The 23,027-nt window shown below is 36.8% G+C and overlaps 1 protein-coding gene across 1 annotated transcript; it reads left to right on the plus strand.

The window, feature by feature from the left end:
• The first annotated feature begins 5,220 nt into the window (after window positions 1–5,220).
• On the plus strand, window positions 5,221–15,154 carry LOC109185013 (serine/threonine-protein kinase EDR1). The gene is made up of 14 exons (XM_019335008.1): window positions 5,221–5,855; window positions 8,566–9,006; window positions 9,467–9,570; window positions 10,532–11,163; window positions 11,273–11,482; window positions 12,069–12,109; window positions 12,913–12,981; window positions 13,146–13,246; window positions 13,633–13,711; window positions 13,792–13,890; window positions 14,001–14,069; window positions 14,166–14,215; window positions 14,308–14,484; window positions 14,582–15,154. The coding sequence occupies exons 1-14, from the start codon at window positions 5,460–5,462 to the stop codon at window positions 14,688–14,690; spliced, it is 2,577 nt and encodes an 858-aa protein (XP_019190553.1). The 5' UTR covers window positions 5,221–5,459; the 3' UTR covers window positions 14,691–15,154.
• The last annotated feature ends 7,873 nt before the right edge of the window (window positions 15,155–23,027 follow it).

Raw genomic sequence — 23,027 nt, forward strand, 5'->3', positions numbered from 1 at the left:
TTGTTGCAAAAGGGTATGCTCAAACCTATGGTATTGATTACTCTGACACATTCTTCGCTGTTGCAAAATTGACCTCTGTTAGATTGTTCATCTCTATGGCTACTACACATGAATGTCCCCTACATCAATTAGACATTAAAAATGCCTTTCTACATGGTGATCTCCACGAATAAGTCTACATGGAGCAACCACCTGGGTTTGTTGCTCAGGGGGAGTATGGTAAAGTTTGTCGCCTTCGCAAGTCTCTATATGGCTTAAGACAAAGCCCTCGTGCATGGTTTGGAAAGTTCAGTCAAGCAATTGAAAGGTTTGGCATGGTGAAAGGGAAGTCTGATCATTCTGTTTTTTATAAGTATTCTAAAACAGGTACTATCTTATTAGTTGTCTATGTGGATGACATTGTCATCACAAGTAGTGACACCGCTGGTATTGCATCTCTTAAGACCTTTCTTCATAGTCAATTTCAGACTAAAGATCTTGGAACATTAAAGTACTTTATAGGTGTCGAGGTAATACGGAGTAAGAAAGGTATATTTCTCTCCCAAAGAAAATATGTACTTGATCTATTGACAAAGACAGGGAAATTGGGAGCTAAGCTCTGCAATACTCCAATGATTCCAAATTCACAGTTGACACCAGAGGGGAAGCTAAACTATCTGACTATAACCCGGCCTGATATTGCTTAATCAGTTAGTATTGTAAGTCAGTTTATGGCATCTCCAACTGGTGATCATTGGAGAGCTGTTGAACTACTTGAAAGGGGCTCCAGGGCGTGGAATTGTATATCAAACCTATGGACATATGAAGATTGAGTGTTTTGCAGATGCAGACTATGCAGGGTCTAAGGAGAATCGAAGATCTACAACCGGATTTTGTGTCTTCTTTAGTGGGAACATGATCTCATGGAAAAGTAAGAAGCGGAATGTTGTCTCACGATCAAGTGTAGAGTATAGAGGAATGACACAAGCTAGACGGGAAATTATGTGGATATATCACATTCGGAATGAGATAGGACTCAAGGCTCCTATCCCTACGAAGCTATGGTGTGACAATCAGGCAGCTCTCCATATTACAGTCAATCCTGTCTTCCATGAATGAACCAAGCACATTGAAGTTGATTGTCATTTCATTCGTGAAAAGATACAACGAGGCTTAATTTCTACAGGATTTGTGAAGATAGAAGAACAATTAGGAGATCTTTTTACAAAAGCCATGAATGGGCCTTGAGTGAATTACTTATGTAACAAGTTGGGCGTGATCAATATCTATGATCCAACTTGAGGGGGAGTGTTAGACATTATATGGTAGGATTATATTCAATATGATCTTAGGGATTTTGTGTATACTATATTAGGGATTTTATTGATTTTTACCATAGTTAGTATGTATAGTCTTGTATAAATAGATGTATCCACTTGACTCAAAGATATGAAAAACATGGAGTTTATCAGCGACGAATTCCGTTCATGACAATTGTGAACTCCTGTTCGACGCCGCAACTCGTCAGTTTTGGTTTCTTATTTAATTTGGTAGCACTTTAATTCTTTTAATAAGTTATTAAGAACTACCCTTTTGAGTTTATGAATTCTGGTTCGTAAAGTTGTACAGAAGTGTTAGTATGATTAATCCTTTAATTATGGGTTGCTAAATAATTCTACAAGGAATATGATGAAATTACAATGATGCTTTTGTAGTGATTTGGGTTTAAATGTTGTTAATTGATTGTGTTTTATCCTATGATTTGTGTTGAGATTAATTAAGTTAAATATGGTCAATTTAGCTTTTATTAGTCTGTCTGAGGGAATTAACTGAGTACACATCATGCCTAGTAATTACATGCTCCGTAGGATAAAAAGATAAATGATTTGGTTGTCTTATCGAATTGTTTATTTGGTTCTAAACCAAGTATTCCATAGTTCTTTTTGGGTTTAATGAGTTTTAACTGTTTGAATAAGTATCTTAAGTACATGAATGATTAAAGCACGTGATTAACTCTGGACGCCATACAGAGTAGTCATATCGTTCCCAACTAATTAACTCTTCTTGAGTTGAGCAAAAAGGTTAAAATGGCTTTAATTCATCTCTATCATTCCCAACTCGAGATCACTCAAAGGTTTATTTAGAATATCAGCAAGCTGATTTTTAGTGTTGAAATACTCCAGCACAATTTCCTTGATAGATATTTTGTACATGCGCACCTTTTGAAATTTAAATACATATATTCTTTGAATTTTTCTTGTTCATATGGTTGACTTTACCATTCGTCCCTATTAGTACTTCGAAAGGTAGGTCCTTCCATCATTCGACCTTTGCAACCTTTAGGCTACAAATGGTTGACTTTACCATTCGTTCTTCTACTCTTCGAATCTTCAGTCTTCAGTCTTCTAGTCTTAATCTTGAGCTATTCGAAAGGTAACCATTCGTGTTACTATTCAAATCGTTTGTTGAAACTGATCGAAACGTGACCATTTGAGTTATCATTTGGATGTTTTATTGAACCAAACTGTGACTACTCGAGGTACTATTCAGACTATTCGAATGTTGAGTAGAAATAAACCTAAGTCTAAATTACTAAATGATTGGTATCATCAAGATCAAGATCTAAAACAAAATGTTCCTAACAATTTCTCCCTTTTTGATGATGTCAAAACCTATACCCAAATTATGAAGCTATAATGATCCATGAAAAGAATTTTTCATTACACTCAACTCATAATTGAGTTTAACAATTGAAGTTCTAGGAATTTAAATGCTGTAAATACTTAAACTCTACGCAACCCACACAAAATATTTTATTCATTATCTCAAGAAGTGTTACAATTACATCAATTTGACAATGAAAGCTCGAATTAAATAAATATTACAAAATTATTCATTACGCAGCCTATAACCTTGCTCTTCTTGTTGCTTCCTTGCCTTGGCTGCTGCTTGATCTAGGATCTTGTTGATTTGCTCTCTTGTGGCCCTGACGTTATCTCTTATCACTAGATTGTCATAGTAATTTGTAATCCTTAAGCTTTGATAATTGTTGAAAGTTTCAAGGATATTCTCCTCATGCAACAACACCACATCTCCACCATTTGATCGACTTTGTTGAATTCATTCCATCTATGAATGAAGCAGCGTTGGTCCTTAAAATATCAAAGATGGCACTGGTAAGAGTTGCATATGGCTCATTCCATGTGACAATCCTGAAGGAGTCAAATCTGGCCTTAATACGCCTTTCAGTATCAACAACTTCAACGTGCTTCTTCTTCTTTGCCTTTTCATTCTCCTCATCAAGTCTTCATTGTCTATCAAGAGCTTGATTACGCGAACGAATAAAATCTATCATGCGTTGTGCGTCCCATTTCTTCGTCTAAGGTGGCAGGTTTTCACCTCTAAACTTTTTGTCACTTCCCTCCTGGTATGGTACATAAGTTACTACCTTACCACTTGTGTTGATGGTAGCCTTTGTCCTTCTTGCGTTGTGACCTCTACCTCTTGAACTAGAACTTGGGACTCCAAGTATGTTGACTCTCTTATCTTCCCCCTTTCTGGCAGCATCAATATCAACACCGAAGGATGAGCCGTCAATGCTTTATGCTAAAGCAATGCCGACCATTTGTCTAACCTTTTCCTTGGTCACAAAATTATGGGTGACATCTGTATCTACCAATGCTTTGGTCAGCTTGCCATTCACAATTGCTTCAACGTATGCATATCAGCCCTTTGCTCGACGTCGTCGGCATTGCTTTGGCATTAAGGGCAATGATGATTTGGAGCGACCCCATCTTACCCGTCTCCTCTTCTTCGTGATCCTTGGCCTCATGTTGTTCAACTATGGATGAAAGGGATCCAAGCTTCGGACAATCCTTCATTCAATATGGCCCTTTACACACGTAGCACATGAGCTTGGACACGAAAGCATTCTTCTTTTCCTCATGCTCTTTTCGGGTAGCTCCCCCGACCCATCTTCATTCTTAGTTGGTGGCCTCTTTCCGTTGCCCTTCTCTTGGCTATCCTGCCGCTCTCCCCCACCTTTAGTAGAATTCTTGTCCTTTCTTATTGATGGATCGAAGTGGCTTTGAGAACGAATGTCAATCAATGACAACAATCGCTTCGTCTACTGACTGAACATATTTCATCATTGTACCTCTTATTTAACCCACTACTGCAACTTGTAAATGGAATAGAATAATAGATCTTTCTCGAATAGATTGGGGATTTGAAGCATAAGAGTCATGAACTCTTGCACATAGTCTCGGATGGATCCTCGTTGCTTCAGCTCCCTAAGTTGCATATGGGCTTCATAAATTATGTTTTCGTCCGATGTAAATATCACTTTAGCTCCTTCTTGAAATCATCCCATGTGTCTATGTGGCAGGTCCCCCGTTCGATATCGACATGCTTTTGTCTACACCAAAGTATGGACGTATCTATGAGGTATGGGGTAGTGGCCTTGGTCTTCTTTGCTTCTTCGGTGAAGCAAAGGTTTACAAAGTATTGTTCCATTTGTCACACGAAGTTTTTGACTAACCCGGTCTCGGTACCTCTACTCTCAGGCTTGGGGTGGCAATAGTGCCCTCCCAACTAGCAGCAACCCTTTTAGTCACGCATTTTCTTACCTTGCTGGGTTGGAACAAGTTACCTCCCTCGTTCCTCGGTTGTATCGGAAGCACAAACATCCTTCATGCTAGCTATTGCAACGAATTAGCAACCCTATATTCGAACGTGGCTCTGATACCAACTATCATGGACTCGTTCTCGCTGATGTCTCATGCGGTCTTAGTTACTCTTTTCCTTGCAATAGCTAAGCCAGCCTCGCTCGGGGCATTGTAAATGATGCTAATAAAACGATGGGATGTCTTGAATAAGCAAGTAAGACAAGATCTCACAAAAACAAACTTTATTCGAAACTTGGATTATGATTGTTACAAAATGAACCCATAAGGAGTATTCAACTATTTATACCTATTCCACTGAAGATCCGCTTAATCGTACGACTATAATTTTATCCCTAGACTCCTCCGTAAAATTCTATACAATCCTCTTATAGGGTCTAAAAGGTTCTAAAAGATTTTACTAGTCTCTACACCTCTAATATTTGGATGTAATTAACTTCGAAAATGAGTAGCAAAGTAGCTTGAGGCTCTACAGTAGTTTGGGTGGGAAGTTGAGAATTGATGATGACGATACACGTAGACACAGTATAATATGAAGTAGAATAGAATAGATGGGGTTTTACACTTGTAAATCTAATTGGAGGGAAGAATATGTGCAGTTAATTTAATTCCACCATTACTGGTGGTACCTTCACGAACAAGACTCGAAACTCACCTTCGCGGCTTATCCGCCCCCTCTCTCTCGCCCTCTCTCTCACCCTCGCCCTCACCCACCCAAACCCCCATAGCGCTGACTAGCAGTTGAGAGCAAGAAAAATCCAATCTGGATTTCTTCTCCCTCGTCGATGAGACCCCATGTCAAAGATGAAGCATTTACTCCGGAAACTTCACATCGGCGGTGGCGTAACCGATCCCCATCATCACCCGCACCACCGCCCACCACCGATTGATCCGCCGCCGTTTCGGGAATCGGACTCCGCGTTGACTCCGGCTTCGTCCTCCTCCGAAACGACGCCGTCCTCGTCCGCCGCATTGCCCAGGGTTGGGGAATCGAATTCGGCGTCGGATTCGGCCCCGGATTTCAATTACTTTGAGGAGGAGTTTCAGGTCCAATTGGCTTTGGCGATCAGCGTTTCCGACCCGGATTCCCGTGAAGATCCGGAAACAGCTCAGATCAAGGCTGCACAGCAGATTAGCTTGGGATGTTCACCTTCCGAGACCCTCGTCGAATTTCTGTCGCTTCGTTACTGGGTATCTATCACAATTTTCTTTCCATTTTCGCTTCATAACTTAACTATTTTGTTGAGGAATCTGTCTGAATTTTTGCATTTAGTGTAAAGAGTTTGAACAATTGTCTGATTATTGGCTCATAGGAGACTGGCAGTGTAGAGTGACTACACTGCTTCTTCAGTTATTTCAAATTGCTAACTGAATTAATAAATTTAATGCTTGAAGTTTTGGTAGGAGTTTGGTTTTTCGAATTCTGTATTATTTATTCATTTTGTCTGATCAGTAATCCCTAAATACAATTCCCATTTCCCAGGTCTACCTTTGGTTCACGTGTCCTGATAGCCAAGGGCTATTAACATTTCTCTGTATATATCCCATAGATCCCCCCCACCTCTCAGCCATTGGAAAATGTGAATTAACAAGTCTGAGTGCATAGTATAGTGTAAATGCCTTTTCCACTGCATATACTGGTTATCTGTTTACTTAGTTCCCTGTAGTCTGCTCTTCACCTGTTGAATCATTAGAAGCCTTATTGAATCTTTGTACATGGAATTGGGACACTGGGTAATACTAATGCCCAAGTTTGGTTCTTGATGAATTCAAAATGGAAAGTATAAGATCTTAATAAAAGGGAGAAAAGGTACAGTACTGAAAGAAAAATTGCTTACCCATGCACTTTATTGTCATTGTTTTTGGATTATGTTGCATATAGGCATTATTCTTGACATGCTTATTCATTCAGTTTGAAGTTTGCCTCCCCTTCTCTTGGTTCTTTTCAATTTTTGTATGTTGCCATGGTTTGATCTCTGTTCTGATAGAAGTTATCCAAGATGTGTTTTTATGTCTATAGAATTGGTGTAGTTTTACTTTCAATAATTGAATAATTTCTTCTTTTAGTACCATTTTTTTATTAATGCTCTCACTTTGCTTTCCTCTACTATGTAGTAAGTAATTCTCATCTGTTTAAGTTTGTGGAAACTCTCAAAAGTATAAACTAACACCTCCATTTCATTTTGAATGATCTACTTAACTACTTTCTATTTTTGTTTTTCCAAAAACATGACCCCTCCATGTTCTAAATATTACAACTTTCATCAGTTGAAATTAACATAATTTCCTACTTGGTCGCAAAAAGTACTTCCTTAGTTCCTTTTTCAAAATTCAATAACAAAAGTAAAAACTAACACCTCCATTTCATTTTGAATGATCCACTTTCTATTTTAGTTTTTCCAGAAAGTTGATCCCACCAAGTTCTAAATATTACAACTTACACGAATTGAAATTAACAAACTTTCTTACTTAGTCACAGTGTGGTACTTTATTATAAAAACTTCTTCCTTTTTCCAAAATTCAATAACTACTTTAACTTCATATCTCACAACAACTTGTATATGTACATATGCACGCATACATGCACATACATACTCTGTATGTTCAAATTTATTACTTTATGCTCAGTCAGAGTGACAGTAGGAGCATAATTCTTTTAATCCATCAACCTGTAATACTGTATGATGATCTCATTTATAGCTTAAATCTCCTTGCTAGTTGCTACAGCTGCTCTCACTCCTTGCCCCTAGTAAATTGATCATATGACTATAGGGGCTTTGTTAATTTCAGCACCTGACTTTCAAAAGTGTCAATTTAGTACCTTGACTATGCAATTTTTATCAATTTTGGTCACTCCGGTCAAATTACCGGTCAAATTTCGCCGGAAAATTTTAACGGATAAAATAATAAGGGCACCGACTCTGAATGACTTAAAATAATAAAATACCCTTATTATTTTAACTGTTAAAATTTTCCGGCGAAATTTGGCCGGCAATTTGACCGGAGTGACCAAAATTGATAAAAATTGCATAGTCAAGGTACTAAATTAACATTTTTGAAAGTCAGGTGTTGAAATTAACAAAGCCCTTATAGTCATATGACCAAAACTGAAATTTTCTCTTTATTTACTTGTTTATAATTTGTAAGACTTCCCTTCTGCTTTTCATTCTTCTTTTCATGAAATTAAGATTGATTTAATTATTTATTATAATATTATTCTCTTCTTTTGAATCTTGACAAAAGTAACACTATTATGAGTAGCCTAACTTCTTTTATGTATTTGGTGCTACCAATTTCACATTTTCACTTATGTAGAACCCAAAGGAATGATTCAATCTTATGTATCTTACTATCTTAACAAAAGATAAGTAGCTTAGCTTCTTCTCTGCATTGGGTATGGCCAATTTCACTAATGTAAAATCAATAGTATTGATTTGATTTGATTTGATTAGACAAGATCAAAGAGTTGTTGGTCTCTCTCAATATAAGAGAGAGAGAGAGAGAGAGAGAGAGCATCAAGTCAGGGCCTGAAATAAATTACTCCTCTCCAAACTCTTGAGAGCAGGCTTACATTTCTCCAAAGGCAAGAAATGTGATGAGATCACCAAACCCATGCTTAATCCATCAATATTTTGATGTACACTTGTTCTGTTTGGAATCACTATAATCACAAATAAATTTTGGCATCATTTCACATAAAGTGTGTTCTAATGTCATTTTGAATGCTTTGTCCCTGATCTTTACAACATTGATATAACTATTATCTTCAAATAGCAAAGTATTTATCCACTAACCATCTGCAAACCAGCTCATTTTGTTTACGTATTTACTTGGTCTTTATATATGTTTATTTGTCTATTTTTCCCAATTTACTGAAGAGCTTTGCTTTATAAAAATGCAGAACTACAATGTTGTAAATTATGATGAGAAAGTGATGGATGGGTTCTACGATGTTCATGGAATTAATTCAAATGCAGTGGTTCAAGGAAAAATGCCACGCTTAGTGGATCTTGAAGCAATTTCTGTTTCAGATGATATTGACCATGAAGTCATCTTAGTGAACCGGGCTACTGATGTGGAACTGAGACAGCTGGAGGAGAGAGTGTCCTTTATGTCAAGGGAGTGTCGGGCTTTAATGAAGCTACCCCTTTCAAATATCATGATTCAGAAAATTGCTGCTCTGGTTGTTGATAGAATGGGAGGCTCTGTTAATGATGCTGAGGAAATGTCTAGGAGGTGGATTGCCAGGAGTTTTGAATTGAGGATTTCTTTCAACTCTATTGTACTCCCCCTTGGCTGTCTTAATGTTGGACTTTCTCGGCATAGAGCCTTACTTTTTAAGGTTGTAAGGGCTTCCATACCTAGATTTCTCTCTAGTTACTTTTGGTTACCATTTATTGCTCTGAGCATCCTATTTTGTTACTATATCTGTCACACTGCTTATAAAACTTTATGCTCTTCTAGTAGGGCCTGCCAGTATTTAAGTTCTGTTATCTGGAATGTTATAGAATATAACAATATATTACAGCATTGGAGTTTAGTCACTCGATTCTCATTTCATGGGAAGTCTGACTTTTAGGCATGAAACAATGACCTTTTCTACTGCTTAGATATCTCTGAGTAAAACTTTTTTTTTTTTTTTTTTTTTTTTCAAGGATAAAGTGAATTTTTAATAGAAAATTATTATTACTGTTGAGGAGATGATTTGTGTTACTAGAGGAAAAGAAGTCCTTGGAAAAATATATTAGCTCCTGAAAAGCATTCTTCAAGCATTTCCTGACATTCAGATAATTTGCTTCTAGGTACTTGCTGATAGAGTCAACCTTCCGTGTAAACTAGTCAAAGGGAGTTACTATACTGGGACTGATGAAGGAGCTGTTAATTTGATAAAACTTGAGAATGGAAGGTAAACTTTTTATCCTTTTATTAATATATTGACTTTCTTGGTAGTGTTTGCATTTTCATTTTTGCATATAGAATTTCTTCAAACATTCTGATCATTGCGCACTATTGTGGTTGTCTTATTTTTTGTAAATTGAAATCTTCACTATTGTAGTTTAATAAAATTGTCTGTTAATTGAATTGCAGTTAGCTCTATTTGCGATTAATGTTTTTGATCTATGAATTATGATTCTATTCTTACCACATTTTCATTTTTCAATGGGAAGCTGGAATTTATGTTGATATTGTAAAATGTAGTTTCAAGTTTAATTAAATTTTCTCGGTCACAAATTGATTGTTTGTATGGGATTGAGTTATGTGCATGCATGTGTTACATATTTGCAGCAAGAATGGCACAAGCATAGGCAAGACTTATGCACATCTTAAAATGTTAACTCTAGTACTCTACAAAAAAAATAGAGCTATCTAACTCTTAATCTTTTTCCTTCTCTATCCTTCTGGCAACCCCTTCCCCCCAACTATAACCAATAATCATGCCTTCATGAAATTTGGATTATTTTGAGATTCTTTTTTTTACTCCTAATTTTGAACTCCTAGAATTTTTAGCCCTACCTGCAGTCATTGCAAGACTTTTACTTGTTTGGTCTCTGAAGAGTCTAGGAAATGGTCAACCTTGCATGGATGTTGTGTAAGATATGGGCACACCAATCTTTTAGATGTATGTTTCCATGCAGTTCATACAAAAACTATTCAAAAAAGTGGACACCTGCATTCTCTTTCATGGAACTGTACCTTTTGATTTTTAAAAATGGACACCCAGCATTCTCTTTCATGGATTTATCTTTTAAAGGAAAAGTATCTGTACTATTTATTTACCTTTTTCTATGAAGTGTTCATTTATCCTTTTGAACTTAAGTAGAATATTATCTTGATGCAACTTACCTGAAATTTGGTTGATGTTGCAGTGAGTATATAATTGATCTAATGGGTGCACCGGGTACCCTAATTCCTGTTGAAGCACCCAATTCTCAATTTCAGAGTCATGCATTAGATATAAAGAGTGTTGTACCTATTCCTGGTAGCAGTGCTATCAATTCACTTCCAGTAACTTATGGAGGAATGGATGTTGAACTGGATTCACGTCCTGCTGATGTAACTGCCAATGCTAGGCCTGCAAGTTCAAGAAATTCCATTATGAGCATTGAATCAAAAGGGGAACCACTAGGTGCTTTAGATAGCACTCCATGCAAGAAGGTTACATATGGTCCTGGAAATCTTCTTCCATTACTTAGCAGCTCATCTGAAAGTTCAGCACTTTATACTGACAATTCATCAGTTCAGCAGGCTTTTCAAGTTAACAATGTTTCTGATTATGTCAGCAATGTTGGTCTTCAAAACGTTTTTCCTAAGAGTAACATTTATATGCCCTCAAATGTGGTTTTAGTAGAAGAGAAAGGAGTTGGAGAAGATCATTTATCAGAAAAATTGGTTGTTGATACTGGAGTATATCAAAAAAGAAATGAGCATTCTATTGTACCTTTTGCTGGAGTACAGTTTCCAAAACAGCTTGAAAATAATGCATCTACTGATGCTTCAGGTGAGGTGTTTGTATTTCTCAGAATAAATGAATGGAAAATCCTGTATGTTGTTGATATATTTCATATTTGTCTTTTTATATACAATATAAAGTTATTACTTTCTTGAAGGGGACAAGTACTACAGGGAGAAGGCTGGAAATGTTATTGGTAATAATTGTAATGAGAAAGAGTCCTGTCTGAAGGTGACAGAAGTGGCAAGTTACTTCCCATCCAAGTCTTACACTGTGCTCAAAGAACAAGTTGATCCCCTGCTACTTGGGGTGGCAGATTGGGAAATTCCTTGGGAGAATCTTCAGATTGGTGAACGCATTGGTATTGGTACGACTGCAAACTTTGGCTTGATTCATGATATATTGAAAAGTAGTGCAAGTTTTAAGCGTAAACTTGACTGACCATATATGACAATTAGTGCAAGTTTTAAGCCGCTTCTCATTCTCGTCTTTGGAATTGGCTGTAAAACACAATTCTGAAATTTTCATTGGATAAGATTTGCACTGTTGTAGCCTGTGTGAGGAGAGAAGATCAAAGGCTGTTAGAAACTTTATTATGATTTTTAATATTTATCAACTATACAATTTTTAATATTTTAGTAGAAATTACATAATTTATTATGATGAATGCCAGCCCTTTTCTTGATAGGTCAATAAAACATGTGAGTGCAGTCTAAATTGCAATATATATTTGTCCCTGACTAATTTGTAAGATTGTAAAATTCATTTTTTGAGAAAACAAGATTAGAAGATATAGTAGGTCAGATACTTACTGGTATTGCCAACTTGTCAATTCACTAATGAAGTCAACTTTTACTAAGTTAGCATATGTTGCTCAAGAGTGAAAGTTTCTGTAATTTGAGCTGTACATTCATCCATTGATTACGCTTGTCTTATGAATTCTTAAATTGCAGGGTCATATGGTGAGGTTTACCATGCTGAATTGAATGGCACGGTAAGTCTTTTCCTGAAATGGGAATTCATTAGCCTGATTTATCTGTCCTATTAAAAAGAATGAGGAATAAGGAGCACATGGTTTACCATATCCTTCCTCATAGGGCATGAATAGCCAATCAGAAAGTGGTTCTGTTTTTATCCTTTTTGTTGCAGAATCTTGTGTTTTAATTTTAACACAAACCGCAACCTCATACATGTCATTGGTGTATCTTGACTTGTGCTTAAAATTTTTGCTGATTGTGATTTCTATTCTTATGATATTTGTCTTTAGAATGAAAATAATAATAATAATAATAATAATAATAATAATAATAATAATAATAATCTTCATTCTAACAAGGTATGCCTATGTGAAGAAACTTTATTTTGCTTGGAATGCATGTGAAGTCAGAAAATTTAGAAGGTTTTAGGGGATTGCATTCCTTGTTCATGGTTAAACTTTAGTTTCAAGAGCTCGTGGAGTTTTATTCTTGATTCACCTTCTGTAAGGTTGTATTAGCATTTGAATAAATTCTACTTACCAAAGAGGCGAAGCCCTGCTTATCTGACTTTGAAATCATGTCAGATGTTCTTGCTAACCAGTCTGTGGTAGTAGTTAGTTAATTTTGTCACATGGCTAGATCAGTATCAGCTGAGCATAAGAGAAGCGAGAATCTGTTAAAATCTCTCCTGTTATCCAATTACAGGATGTTTTCTGCCCATCCTGAGCTCTATCTTAGCATTGATTATGTTGTTGCAGTGGTTTGGAGTTGTAATTCTAATGGATTAGTAATGCAAACTTAATGCAATGAAATATGACAGGAGGTTGCTGTGAAGAAATTCATGAATCAGGACATCACAGGCGATGCACTAGAACAGTTCAAATGTGAAGTGAGTACTGTAGATATGCTATACTGTCTATTGTACTCATCAAAATAAATGTTATATTGTTCATTATAATTATAATTATAATAATTACAGTATAATTTATAATTCACAACGAGTTAAGTTTCTTCATGAGATTTGCAGCTTTACCTGTTTCTCACCTCATGCAGGTTGAAATTATGTTAAGGTTGAGACATCCAAATGTTGTCCTCTTCATGGGAGCTGTCACTCGCCCCCCAAATCTATCTATACTAACTGAGTTTCTACCAAGGTTGTGATCTCTTGGCCGTTTTGAAATTCTGGGTTGCATCTATTGGTTATCAATTGCTTTTACAATCTTGCAGCATTATATATTTTTATTAGCTTTTGTAGCATCATTATCTGAGTTCCTGTTGTCAGAGATATCTTCAAGCACTACTAATGCCCTATACGCACTTCAGTAATATTCTAGAGGGATGGAGCACACACACTGGAGTTTGCATTTAATTGATTTCAATAGGACAAAAAATGTATTTAAACTATGACATTCAATAGTCTCTATTCCTATAAGCATCTCCTTGCTGCCAAAAGGAGAGGTGTCCATTATTAGTAATTTAATTATACTCTTATTCCTCTTTCTTATTTCTCAAGTGATTGATTCCATTGATTTGTGTGCAGAGGGAGTTTATATAAGCTATTGCATCGTTCAACAATTCAACTTGATGAAAGAAGACGAATGCGGATGGCTTTTGATGTGGTACCAACTGAATGATGTTTTTGTTTGATATGTTGAAGTCAGATTTTGGTTTGTTCATTAATGTTGCCAATTTCTTCCAGGCAAAGGGAATGAACTATTTGCATACAAGCAATCCTATGATTGTGCATCGAGATTTGAAGACTCCAAATCTACTTGTTGACAAAAATTGGGTTGTGAAGGTATGATTGATGTGAAAGTGTGTAAAAATGTGCTATAAAATTACAAGAATAGGTTTCTACTTTTTTTTCCTTCCAAAGAAACTCCAAGGTTGTGCGTGATTTGCATGCAGGTTTGTGATTTTGGGATGTCTCGAATGAAGCACCATACATTTCTCTCCTCAAAATCTACAGCTGGGACAGTAATGCATCTTCAAACTGATAACTTGTCTAACCTGTCATTTTACTCTCTTCACCAAGAGTTATAACCTCTCTAAAAACTTGTTTCCAATATGCAGGCTGAATGGATGGCACCAGAAGTTCTGAGGAATGAACCATCGAACGAAAAGTGAGATTTTTTCCTTGAAACACAAGTTGTTTGTAAAAACAGAATGAAATCAAATTTTGCTGAGGAATTTGGTTTGGGTGCTTTCTTTTCAGGTCTGATGTGTACAGTTTTGGTGTAATTTTATGGGAGTTAGCCACTCTGCAAGTACCTTGGTCAGGGATGAACTCAATGCAGGTTGTTGGAGCTGTAGGTTTTCAGGGTAGACGACTCAGCATTCCCTCTGAGGTTGATCCCACGGTTGCAGAGATTATAAGTGACTGCTGGAAACAGTGCGTTTATATTTTTGAATTTCGTTCTTTGATCATGTATCCTTGGTGTTTTTTTAGTTGTGACTTAAAGGAGTGTCGTGTCATTTTTGTTGTGCAGAGATCCACAGGCACGACCTTCGTTTGCACAGATCATAAACTGGCTCAAGACTTGTCTTCAGCATCTAAACATCAAGGAAGCAGAAACTCGTACATATCAGCGCCAATAATAAAGAGGTTATGTTTTTACAAACACATAAACTAGGAGCCAGCCAGCCAGCAAAGAAACATTCAACATTCAACAAGATGGTGGTGGATTGAAAGGTGTTAGGGTTCATTCGAAGTGGGGACTCAACACCGCCAATTCATACACAACCAAGCCGCATTGTATCCTTCATATCTGAGGCTGCACCAAGTGCGGTCCAAAGTCGAAAAAACAAAAAAAAAAAAAACAAAAAACAAAAAATCAAAAAACAAAAAAAAAGGTCATTTTGATTTTCAGTAGGATTTAGGGTTAGTGAAGGTGTGGGTCCAGCCTGCCATTATGCAAGCAAGCAAGCAAGCCCCTTCAAAGGAGGTGGGTTGAATCTGTGGAGGTCATTAAGGAAGCAATTGTAAACAATTGGCCTCTACAGATTGTACCAATACAAGAATAATTCAAAATCAAGAATATTTTTTTGTTCTCTTTTTTTAATCCTGTGTGTTTCTGCTTTCATCACTTCTTTGATTCATTCCTTTCATTTCATATGTTGTTAAAGATAATGCTATTTATGCACACGTACGCTTGCTTCATCAATCATCAGGCAGGGGCAGTGCAGGGCATATAAATTTGTTCGTGTAAATAGTATTACTACTATTTTTTTTTTTTTTTGTTAATAATTACTGAAGAAGTTAAGAAGAAGAGTTGTATTGACTATTGAGGTGTTGAAAGTTGATGTATAAATTAAGGTGAGAATGGGTGGGGGTTATGGTTATCAGCAATTATACTGTGGCCCATGGTCCAAAATAGCAGACACTATAGTGTATTTAAGCTAACACTGTTTTATTATATTATCAAATGAAACTGCAATTGAATTGAAATTAAACTGTAGGTGTATCGAAATGAAACTGCAGTGTATACAAAATGAAATTGAATAACAATTTCACATATTTAAGTGTATATTGTCTAACGAAATTGTAGTTATATCAAAATGATACTGTATGGTCCACAATATAATTTGCCTATGGTAATGGAGAAAGAGGAGAAGTAATGTGTGGGGCGTGGGGGATTATAAATTCATTAATTTATAGTTAAGATCGCCGCCTTGTATTCTTATCAACTCTCTCTGGTGACATTTGCATAATTTATTGTTTCCTGGTTTCTGTTGATCTTTGGCTATGTCTAAATTCTGATTAGTATACTATAGTGGTCCACGGCGGCAGCAGACTAGAGTTTTCGTTGCCCTTTCAAGGAAGATGAAACACTAGTTTAAAATGCCATGTCAGTGATCTATATTAAAGATATCGATAGACATTAGCTAGAATTAAAATGAAATTCTAAATTTAGAGCTTCTAAATCTTATATTAGGGAAACAGAAAGTGTTGACAGTGTCACAAATTTGTGAAAGGGACAATGATAAAATAAATCCCTCAACTATTGGCAAAAGAGTAATTAGATATTTGAATTTTAAAAAGTTTCAATCACACTATAAGTTATAGGGTTGAGTTCACATGAGGACTACAATATATAGAGGACTGTGCGGACTGATTACGGGCACACGATAAATTAATATCAGGCACACAAGAATATATGTAAACATCATGTTTCGAACACAGGCTCTATTAATTAACAAACCTATGCACACGACATACAGGCTAATGACACACAACTACATCAGTCCTCACGGTCCTCTATAATATAGTGGTCCTCATTTGAACCCAACTCTCTCTCTCTCTCTCTCTCTATATATATATATATATATATTCAAGGAATAAGGGTCAAATTGGCCACTGAACGTAACGCAATAGTGCAATCAGACCACTGAACTTAAAAAAAGTGCAATTACCCCACTCAACGATTTAAATGCCTCCAATTTCACCTGTTAGCCGGTTTTCAACCCATCCTTCCGGTTAATTGCTGACTGGGCTGATGACATGGCATTAATAATTGTTTTCATTTATTTTTTTTTATTTTTTGTTGCATCCAGCGTGTAAGAACAGCAATGTTCATCAACTCCGACTACTTCTCTCAGTTCTCTTTGTCTTCTACTGCTGGAAGATACATGCCAACACGATGAATTCCTCATCCCCACGCTACTCACCTTCGCCGCCGGAGTCATGCCAACGATGAGTTCTTCATCCTCAAGCTCGCTCAACCTGGCATCGTCAGTCAGTATGAGGAAATCCATGCGCCAGAACGTGGACGGCAGAAGTGCATTCATATCTCAGGGAACGCAAAATCAATATTTTGAAATCGAAAAGCACTTCTTTTGCTGTTGTTCTGCTGTTTTTCTGGACTTGATAGCTCTGGTAAAGCACTTCTTTTGGGACTGGACCATAGCTCTGATCTAATAATGAACAATGAAAAATGGAGAGTGAAAGCAAGAAAGAGAGGAGCAGAAATGGTTAACAAGGTGAGGCGATGGATATTGGCCTAAATGCATGCGGTGGTCGGAGTACATCCAGCATTTTGTCTGCATTTTTCTCTCCATTTTCTCTGCATCTTTCTCCATTGATATCTTCTTCATCTCCTTCAATTATATCCTGCAAAAATGGATCCAACGACAAAAGGATTCGGGGTGAAAATCTACGATGTATCCCCACGGCCAAACCTCACCAAGTACCCATAACAGTGGCGGCAGCGGGCTTCGTCTCCGACCTTCCACCGCCGCCGGGAGGCGGCCGGAGAAAACGGGCGATGGCGAACGGAGTTTAAAAAAACGCTCTCAAAAACGTCTCTTCTTGCCAACTTCCTCCCACCGGAACTCTCCTCACCTTCGAAATGGTCCTCCCGAGCGTGTAAGGAAAGGGCGATTGCTCCGGCGTGAGTGCCGCCATGATTTTGGTCCTCCTCGCCCTCTGCGCCCTCTCATGCTTCTTCTTTCACTTCACCGACAGCTTCCGCGGCCCCAACGGGAAAGTGTTCTATGGCTTTGTCACCCCCGGCGGCGACGGTGAGTAGCGTGGGGATGAGGAATTCATTGTGTTAGGCATGTATCTTCAAGCAATAGAAGACGAAGGGAACTGAGAGAAGTCGTCGGAGTTGATGAAGATTGCTGTTCTTACATGTTGGACGATGCAACAAAAAATAAGAAAAATAAATGAAAACAATTTTAATGCCATGTCATCAGCCTAGTCAACCAGTAACCGGAAAGATAGGTTTAAAACCGGCTAACATGTGAAATTGGAGGCATTTGAACCGTTGAGTGGGGTAATTGCACTTTTTTTAAGTTCAGTGGTCTGATTGCACTATTGCGTTACGTTCAGTGGCCAATTTGGCCCTTATTCCTATATTCAAATACAAACAGTCTTTAAAATACAAAGGTGTGGATTGATTAGGATCGTTAGATTCTGAAATTGGATGGCTAGGATTCATTTAATTATTTATGTAGATTTTATTTAACCGTGCACCAGGTTAAGGGGGGTAATTTTGGTTTTTTACTATTGTTTTAATCGGATCAAATTCTAGGAATTCAATGAGCATTAGATATTTTGTCTTTTCTGATCTCTCTCTCTCTTTTTACAGTACGGTTGCCGAAGACTCTCCCATACCGTTCGATTCGCATTCTTCATCAGCGGACGATGATCGTCGGTGGGGGGCCGCATTGGAGCCAAGGGACGGGGACCACCAACTCGGGGTGTAGGTCGAGATATTTTTTGCCCCCTTTTGTCGTTTTCGGTTTTTTTTTTTTTTGGCTGGTTTTATCCTCTATTTAAAAAAAAAAATTGTTTATCATTTGTTGGGGGGGGGGGGGGGGGGGTTGTGGGCGGTATGCATGTGTTTTTCCATCTCAGGCGACTTGTGTGTGAGGGTAGGGAGCTGCTGTTGGTAGTCACAGGGGGGTGATGCTGGGGATTGCTGCTGGCCATTTTTTTTCTTATTAATTTTTTTCAAAGTCCATTGTTTATTTCATTTTCGGTAGTGATTTTGGTTGTTTCACTATCTACATTTGTTGTTGATTTTGGTCATTTATGCTTGATATAATGTCATTGGTGTGTGCGCTCTTCGGTGGACATCATTAGTCGTTAATCTAAGACCAAAAATGAAATTAACTCATAATTCTTTATATATATATATATATATATATATATATATATATATATATATATATATATATATATATATATATATATATATATATATATATATATATATATATATTTTTTTTTTTATAGTTAGGAGAGATGGTTGAAATATATTTAATTCTTCATACTCGAGTTTTTCATTAGGTGAGATGTCATATAAGAAACACTAATATTTTTATTATATTAGATCAAATAATTAACTTATAAGAAACTATGAGATACCTTACTTGATGGTATATATAGTTTCATTATATTGACTTTGACCTCATTTTGGACTTATATTAGAATTCCATTACTCAGGAAGAAAGTGTAATTATTTTGCTTGAACAAGAACCTATTTTCACATGCATGACCACATTAAATATACATGTTTGATGGTTAAGGAAATTTATTTAGTTGTTCATGCACACAGTTTAACACAAATGTACACATATGTGTTTATTTACTAAGTCTATAAGCTAGTAGTGGATTAATCGCCAACCAATTGTGGATTGCTTAGTAAGATGGTCAAGAGATCAGGATCTATCAAATTATTTTGGACAAGCCGGGCAAGTGTAGCTTTGGCAGCAATTAATGCAGGATCAAGTTGTAATCCTGTAAATGATGGTATCGTAGGATTTCCATGGATGATTGATGTGCTCTCTTTTGCAACTGGCTTTGAAAAAGAAACACAGATTTTGCACGGAGGTTGCACTTTTCCCTCCTCTAGTTCTTCTATTGGATTTAGGGCACATGATGATGAAAAATGCACCTGTCATTTGCACGGAGGTCGCACTTCTCCCTCCTCTAGTTCTTCTATTGGATTTAGAGGCACATGATGATGAAAAATGCACATGTCATCCTAGGATTGGTGCTCCAAATCCAGGATCAAGTTGTAATCATGTAAATGATGGTATGGTAGGATTTCCATGAATGATTGATGTGCTTTCTTTTGCAACTGGCTATGAAGAAGAAGCACAGATTTTGCATGGAGGTCGCACTTCTCCCTCCTCTAGTTCTTCTATTGGATTTAGGGGCACATGATGATGAAAAATGCACTTGTCATCCTGAGATTGGTGCTCCAAATCCAACACAAATTGCAACGTCAGAATTCAATCTACTTAAGTGTAGGAATATCGCTCAGGCGAATCAGTTTGTGTCATCTATCCCGGAGGTTCCGTAATGGTGTTTCGTGTGCTTGGTTTATTGAATTTTAGTTCGGAATTTTTGCTACGTTGTGACTTTCTTTTTTGCTTTGTTATACAACTAACACTATTACTGTATTTGGTTGATGAAGCCATTTTTAATTAGTCATGTACTCAATTTTTTGCTACGTGGAGGTGCACACACATACTCACACTGTTACTGTATTTGGTTATGCATGTGTTTTTCCACCTTAGGTGACTTGTGTGTAAGGGTAGGGAGCTGCTGTTGGTAGTCACAGGGGGGTGATGCTGGGGATTGCTGCTGGTCATTTTTTTTTCTTATTATTTTTTTTCAAAGTACATTGTTTATTTCATTTTCGATAGTGATTTTGGTTGCTTCACTATCTATATTTGTTGTTGATTTTGGTCATTTATACTTGATATAATGTCATTGGTGTGTGCGCTCTTCGGTGGACATCATTAGTCGTTAATCTAAGACCAAAAATGAAATTAACTCATAATTCTTTATACTTTTTTTTATATAGTTAGGAGAGATGGTTGAAATATATTTAATTCTTCATACTCGAGTTTTTCATTAGATGAGATTTCATATCAGAAACACTAATATTTTTATTATATTAGATCAAACGATTAACTTATAAGAGACTATGAGATACCTTACTTGATGGTATATATAGTTTCATTATATTGACTTTGACCTCATTTTGGGCTTTTATCAGAATTCCATTACTCAGGAAGAAAGTGTAATTATTTTGCTTGAACAAGAACGTATTTCCACATGCATGACCACATTAATTATACTTGTTTGATGGTTAAGGAAATTTATTTAGTTGTTCATGCACACAGTTTAACGCAAATGTATACACATACGTTTATTTACTAAGTCTATAAGCTAATAGTGGACTAATCGCCAACCAATTGTGGATTGCTTAGAAAGATGGTCAAGAGATCAGGATCTATCAAATTATTTTGGACAAGCCGGGCAAGTGTAGCTATGGCAGCAATTAATGCAAGATCAAGTTGTAATCCTGTAAATGATGGTATCGTAGGATTTTCATGGATGATTGATGTGCTCTCTTTTGCAACTGGCTATGAAAAAGAAACACAAATTTTGCACGGAGGTTGCACTTCTCCCTCCTATAGTTCTTCTATTGGATTTAGGGGCACATGATGATGAAAAATGCACCTGTCATCCTGGGATTGGTGCTCCCAATCCAGGATCAAGTTTTAATCCTATAAATGATGGTATGGTAGGATTTCCAATATGGATGATTGATGTGCTCTCTTTTGCAACTGGCTATGAAGAAGAAGCACAGATTTTGCACGGAGGTCGCACTTCTCCCTCCTCTAGTTCTTCTATTGGATTTAGAGGCACATGATGCTGAAAAATGCACCTGTCATCCTAGGATTGGTGCTCCAAATCCAGGATCAAGTTGTAATCCTGTAAATGATGGTATGGTAGGATTTTCATGGATGATTGATGTGCTCTCTTTTGCAACTGGCTATGAAGAAGAAGCACAGATTTTGCACGGAGGTCGCACTTCTCCCTCCTCTAGTTCTTCCATTGGATTTAGGGGCACATGATGATGAAAAATGCACCTGTCATCCTGGGATTGGTGTTCCAAATCCAACATAAATTGCAACGTTAGAATTCAATCTACTTAAGTGTAGGAATATCGCTCGGGCGAATCAGTTTGTGTCATCGATCCCGGAGGTTCCGTAGTGGTGTTTCGTGTGCTTGGTTTATTGAATTTTAGTTCGGAATTTTTGGTACGTTGTGATTTCTTTTTTTTTTTGCTTTGCTATACAACTAACTCTATTACTGTATTTGGTTGATGAAGCTATTTTTAGTTGGTCATGTACTCAATTTTTTGCTACGTGGGGGTGCACCCACATACTCACACGAGGTCCCAAGAGATCTATTTATGCACAATTGATTGTCTCTTTATTAGGAACAAATTATGCTCTTAAAATCTCCGTGTTTATTAAAATCTCTATGTCTATTATGTGGTGGTTATCATGTGTGTATGACCGAGTGCATAAAATTATATTACCGTGTGCACAAGCCTGCACAACTAGATAAATTTAAATCATGGATAATAACTCAATGATTTGGCTAGTTGACTATTAACTTATAGGATTAGTAAATGAATATATGTTCGCACATTGGCGCCAAACTGTGTGCATGCACATCTATATAAATTTCACAAAAGTGACTACTTCACTATTAGCTTGTGGGCTTAGTAAATAAATATACGTGTGCACATAGACGTTAAACTGTGTGCATGCACAACTAAATAAATTTCACAGGAGTGACTACTTCACTATTAGCTTGTCGACTTAGTAAATAAATACATGTGTGCACATTGGCGTTTAACTGTGTGCATGCACAACTAAATAAATTTCAACCATTGATAATAACTAAATAAATTTTACATAAGTGACTAGTTCACTATTAGCTTATAGACTTAGTAAATAAATACGTGTGCACATTTGCGTTAAACTGTGTGCATGAACAACTAAATAAATTTCAACCATAGATAAAAACTAAATAAATTTCACATAAGTGACGAGTTCATTACTAGCTTGTAGGCTTAGTAACTAAATACACATGTGCACATTGGCGGAGAATTACGTTGTCCCCAAAGGCACCATCGTGTACCCGTCGATTCTAGACTCGTCATTTCAGTGGTTCCCCGTACCGGAGAAGTTCGACCCTGAGCGGTTCATGGAAGAACGACAAGAGGACCGGATTTACAAGAAGAACTTTCTAGCCTTTGGCACTGGACCTAACGTACCGTATTTACTCCACTACTTCTACAAAATAAATGGAATTATAAATGAAAAAGCTACAACGCCAAACCCTTAGGCGTTATTAAACACAATAACACCAAAAAGAAAGTAGAATTTTCCTTTTGCATAACCCAGATTCCAAATTTCTGATTTGGAATCCCATGCACAATTCCCTCCTCCTCGATGAATGCATCCCACTCTAGAAAAGGTGCCCTAATATGGAGCTAATTGAGGGATCACACCTTGTGTGAAATATATGGATCATATCAATATTAAAATGTAATACTTATCAGAAAAAATTAATATTTTTAAATCAAAATATAAGTGTACTACATTTTTTCTTTA

The sequence above is a fragment of the Ipomoea nil genome, unplaced genomic scaffold (assembly GCF_001879475.1).
Source record: "Ipomoea nil cultivar Tokyo-kokei standard unplaced genomic scaffold, Asagao_1.1 scaffold1303, whole genome shotgun sequence".
In the NCBI taxonomy this organism is placed as follows: Eukaryota; Viridiplantae; Streptophyta; class Magnoliopsida; order Solanales; family Convolvulaceae; genus Ipomoea; species Ipomoea nil.